This window comes from Callithrix jacchus, chromosome 21, assembly GCF_049354715.1.
Source record: "Callithrix jacchus isolate 240 chromosome 21, calJac240_pri, whole genome shotgun sequence".
Classification (NCBI taxonomy): Eukaryota; Metazoa; Chordata; class Mammalia; order Primates; family Cebidae; genus Callithrix; species Callithrix jacchus.
Window position 1 is genome coordinate 38,427,766 of NC_133522.1, and position 5,356 is coordinate 38,433,121.

General features: G+C 45.4%; 1 protein-coding gene across 1 annotated transcript; it reads right to left on the minus strand.

Moving 5' to 3' along the window:
* LOC108589416 (small ribosomal subunit protein eS27) lies at window positions 1-383 on the minus strand. Its single transcript, XM_017967169.4, has one exon. It carries the CDS (start codon window positions 349-351, stop codon window positions 97-99), a length of 255 nt encoding a protein of 84 aa, XP_017822658.1. The 5' UTR covers window positions 352-383; the 3' UTR covers window positions 1-96.
* Window positions 384-5,356: the final 4,973 nt, after the last annotated feature.

Here is a 5,356-nt window from a genome sequence, read left to right on the forward strand (position 1 = left end):
TTTTTGTATTTTTTATTTATTTATTTATTTATTTATTTTTTAATCCAAAATGTGTTTATTAAGATAGTTTCCCACTCATCTTGATTCAGAGTGCTTTTAGTGCTGCTTCCTCCTGAAAGAACATCCTTCTGTAAGCCTTGCTTTTCCTCCTGTAGGCTGGCAGAGGACAGTGGAGCAACCAACACACAAAACTACCGTTTGTGCATGGCTGAAGACCGTGGTGATTTTATAGCATCCTGGGCATTTCACATCCATGAAGTAGGAATTGGGGCTTTGCACTAGGCGTTTCTTCTTGTGTTTCCTCTTCTCCTCTTCTGGAGACGGATGAAGGAGATCCTTTGCTAGAGGCATGTTCTCATGCGTAGATCGTCACCGCCGGACAATTTTTGTATTTTTAATAGAGACAGGCTGGTCTCGAACTCCTCACCTCAGGTAATCCACCCACCTCAGCCTGACAAAGTGCTGGGATTACAGGCATGGACCACCGTGTCTAGCTGATTTCCTCTTCTCTTAAACCTCCTCTCACACGCTTTGGGAATATAAAGGAAAGGAGAAAATGGTGACCAAGATGACTTCACTGGAAGGATCTCTTTGGGGATGGGCTCCCCCAAAATAGAGAAGAGAGCATCTGCCTCCTTGCCTCAGTTTGGCTGACAAGAGACTTTGAGGAAGCATTTATATACCTGTTGGTTCCCAGGCCCTTGGGGACAAGGGTGACCTGCAGGTGGGTCAAGCTGCATGTGTTTTGGTAGCACAACAAAGGTGAACAAGGTAGGTTGTCAGCCAGATCTAAACTTTGCTGGCAGGAAGTCACCCGGAGTCTTAATTTCTGCCCAAGGAGCTAACCTGGAAGCACGAAGACTCCCCACTGGTGAGTCAAGAATGAACAGCACTCCTGGAGAACCAATCAGGGCAGAGGGAGAGCCGGCCTGAGGTGAGGCCTTGCCCAGTGGGTCACGGACATGCACTTGGGATTTGGGAGGTGCAGGGAGTCCCCAAAGGGGCCAGGAGAGAAGATCAGGAAGGCTGGGGTGGCCTATGTCTTACCTGGGGCAAAGGGAAAACAATTCTCATCCTGTAGTGAAGATTGCTATGTTGATTAGTATCTTAGACTGATGCTACCATTTCTTCACTGAGATTCTGCTTTCAATGAAAGTGCCTGCAGAATTGTCTGTTCCCCAAGAGGGCCTTAGAAAAACACATAGGGGAGGCACTAAAATTCTGCTAGTATGGGGAGGGTTTCTTCGCAAAGGTTTGTAGGAGAGAACCATGTAGGATGGTGCAGGAATCCGGGTTAGCAGCCCTGAAGCCAACATCACCTCTTCCTCAACCTAGAGGGATGCTGGGAGAGGTTAGCAGAAGGAAGGAGTGTTGTGAAGAGCAGAACACCTTGAGATGACCATCTTCCCTCCAGGGTCACAGCAAGCTGGGGTGGCCTCAAAAGAAGGGAGGCAGGAGACTACATTCTCTGACCTCACTCTCTTCTGTCCCACCAATTTCCTGCTGGAACTCTGAGACGTTGATCACCACCTGCAGGAGTCTGTCCTGCAAACCGTGACTCCATGATGGATGAATCAACGCACTCAAACGGTGAACAAGTGGGCTAGGGAGGTCATCAGCTGCTCTCAGAGGGCGATTGCAGCTACCTAGTCCCCCCACTAGCTCTACCTCACGTGTATTCAGTATGGATTTAACAACAAAGGCTTTGAGTAAACACATTTGTGGATAAAACATGGATAAAAGCGTAGTTCTTCCAAAGATTAAAGCTCAGGTGCCGATACCCCGAGTAAACCCCATTGATTGATAATATCACTGGTTAACACATCCCCCCCCCACCAGAGGACCATCTGGCTCAAAGATTACGCGAGTAAACAGGTAGTTAGAGACAAAAGGGTAAACAGACTTAACTGGGGAAGCTTCTGTTATCCCTAATCTTCATCCTATGACCTAATGCTCTAAGGTAAGAACCGGCTACCTTCAGCCTGTTCCATTATTCCAAGTTAAGGAAAACCTTTCGGCCTTCCAAAAGGTTTGAGACTATATCTTATAACTTCCCCTAATATTTTCCTCAATATTTTGCCAACTACCCTGAGTAAATCCCAGCAGAACTCCCTATTGCCCACGTCCAGCCGGAATCCACAGGACACAGAGCATATTGATGTAATCCATACAAGTTCACCATGGTCAAGAGCAGGGTGGAGAGTGAATAGGAAGATAGATATCCCCCACACACTGCGCTTGTGCTCATCCAGGGCCACAGGGAAGACGAGAGCAAGGTAGAGAGTGAATGGGAAGATAGATATCCCACACACACTGCCCTTGTGCTCATCCAGGGCCACAGAGAAGACCATCGTCACTGAAGAAGGTCTACGTAGCGGAAGGCAAAACGTGAGAGAGAGTTCTACTTTGATTCTGACCTGCAGTCTTTTCTTGCACAACATACGGGTTACTTGAACTACCTGATTCAACCCTAATGCTTGGCTTGATTCAGAAGCTTTAGTGTAAATTACAAACAAATGCTCATTATCTAATTTATATCAATGGCTAGCACTAGAGGGGAGAGAAGAGCAAGAAAATATAACTGGGAGAGAGAAGGAAAAAGAGGAGGAGAAACAAATGGGATCTTGATAATTTGGGAGAATTATGGCCTTTTAAGAGTGGTCTGGCAATTGAGGAAAATCAGAAATTAATGGCTACAGGCCAGGGGCAGTGGCTCACGCCTGTAATACTAGCATTTTAGAGGCCAAGGAGGGATGGATCGCCTGAGGTGAGGAGTTTGAGACCAGCCTGGCCAACATGACGAAACTCTGTCTCTACTAAAAATACAAAAATGAGCCCAGTGTGGTGGCAGGTGCCTGTAGTTCCAGCTACTCGGGAGGCTGAGGCAGGAGAATCGCTTAAACCCAGCAAGTGGAGGTCAGCTGAGATTGCACCACTGCACTGCAGCCTAGGTGAAAGAGTGAAACTTCGTCTCAAAAAAAAAAAGAAAGAAAAAAATTAATGGCTACAGAATACAAACACAGGCTATATTTTAATTTTATGTCCTTCCTTACACTAATGTGATATAATGACAGGTCACTGGAATCGGTCAGCTGGCCCCTTTGGTGCATTAAGGGTTGGCTGCAGCTGCATCTGAGGACCAGTTGATCCAATTCCTTATCTTTTATATATATATATATTTTTTGAGACAGTCTTATTCTGTCACCCAAGCTGGAGTGTAGTGGTGCGATCTCAGCTCACTGCAATTTCTGCCTTTCAGGTTCCAGTGATTCTCATGCCTCAGTCTCCCGAATAGCTGAGATTTCAGCCACATGCCACCATACCTGGATAACTTTTTGTGTTTTTGTAGAGACAGGGTCTGGCTATGTTGTCCAGGCTGGTCTGCAACTCATGCGATCCCCCTACTTCGGCCTTCCCTAGTGCTGGGATTACAGACATGAGCCACCACACCTGGCCTGATCCAGTTATTGGTAGAAATATGTCTAAGGACCAAATGGCACCCAAAACTGCCTTCCCAAGAGAATGCCATGCTGAGCACTCAGCTCCGAGGGACCTTCTGCCACCATCCAAACCCTCCTTAGGGGGATAAAATGCACTGTGGAAAAGTGTGGATATGTATTTATAGCTCTGTTCTGGGAGTGAAACAATAACTGCAGGAATATACTTCACCTTCTCCAAAATCCTCAGAGGCAGGGTGTTCTTTAAATAGTTCTGTTTCCCTCTCCTAGTTAGTGTGTGGAATCACGATTTTCCAGTCCTTAACAGAAATATTTGGTTCTCATGGAAGTTAAAAAAGAATAAGGAAAAGAACATGATTTTCATCGAGTCATAATATATTTCATCTGGGAAAGAATCCACACATCATGATCCACATGTGTCAGTCTACAAGTGGAAAAGCTGAGGTCTGGTGTGCTTCAAAGGTCACAGATCTAGTTAGTTGCAGAGACTCATGGACGTCTGGGCTGATATATGTCAGGTACCCTTCCCCTCTCAGGAATATTGCACCTCCTCTCACCACTCCAACAGTGTGGCTGTTGTGGGCTCCCATCCTGAAGGTCTTAACTCACTCCTGCCCTATCCCAGAGGAAGCGACATCCTAGCCCTGGTGATCAGTCATTCCCACCAGCCACCTTCCTGGCCACAGCAACTAGTTCAACTAGAGTCAGTCTGTGTCCATCCCTGGAACTTTTCATGCCAAAGCTTGAAAGGAGAGTCCTCTGCTCACCCTTTCCTCTTGAATCATGACTCCAGAGCTGTCATCAACCAATGTCCCTAGCCACATGGAACAGGCTACCATGACACTGACCCTCCAAGAGAGACAAGATGCAAGGTGGAGCCTGAGACACCCTCCAAGAGAGACAAGATGCAAGGTGGAGCCTGAGAGTCCTAGCAGCACGCACACCCCACTGCTCCCCATTCAGCTCCATGGCCCCACCCCACGGCATGGTCCCATTAAACCCCACTGCTGTTTAAGCCACTTACAATTGGATTTCTGTCACTACCAAGGGAATCTTGACTAAATGCAGATTGCAGTCCAGAACCTAGGTCTCTGAACCCCAGGTACACTGGTCACACCACACTGCTGAACTGTAACACCATACATTTGATAGGACCTTGTAGTTTTCAAAATACATCTTTCAAGGGGGCTAACTCTGAGGAATTCCAGTATCATGTAAGAGAAGAATATGTTTCCAATGTAAATTTCTTCTATTAGCTGAATCTTCAGATTGGAAGAGCATACTAATTTCCTGGCACAAGAAATGAAATAATCTCACACCAAGGCTTAACATTGTGAATTATCAGAACTCCAACCGTAAGAGAAATTTCTAAAACTTTTCAAAGACGAGGGAAAAGGTACAAGAGTCAGATCACATTAGACTTCTCATCAGCAACCTGACTTCAGAAGCCAGAAAGCTCAAAGTTCAGCGAGCATGTGATTGTCAGACTGGAGTTATATCCATGCAGATCACGATCCAGATACCACTGACATTTTCAGGCATAACTGAACTTGACAATGTTATCTTTTACATAGCTTTTCTTATTTGAAAATCTGCTACAACAGGAAATGTAGAAAGATAGGTCACTATAAAAGAAAAGCAAATATTTAATTTATGAAAAGGTTCTCTGCCATGCTCATTTTTAAACTACACTAAAAACTAGTAGCTCACCTATCACTTTGGTAAAATCCAGAAGCTTGACAAAATAATCTGGTGTCCATACTGTTGCCCAAGAAAACAGGCACTTTTATACATTGCTGATAAACATGCAAGACATTATAACCTGTATAGAAAGGAATTTGGCAATATCTAACAATTATACACGTACGTATCCCTTCTCTCTCTTCTCTCTCTCTCTG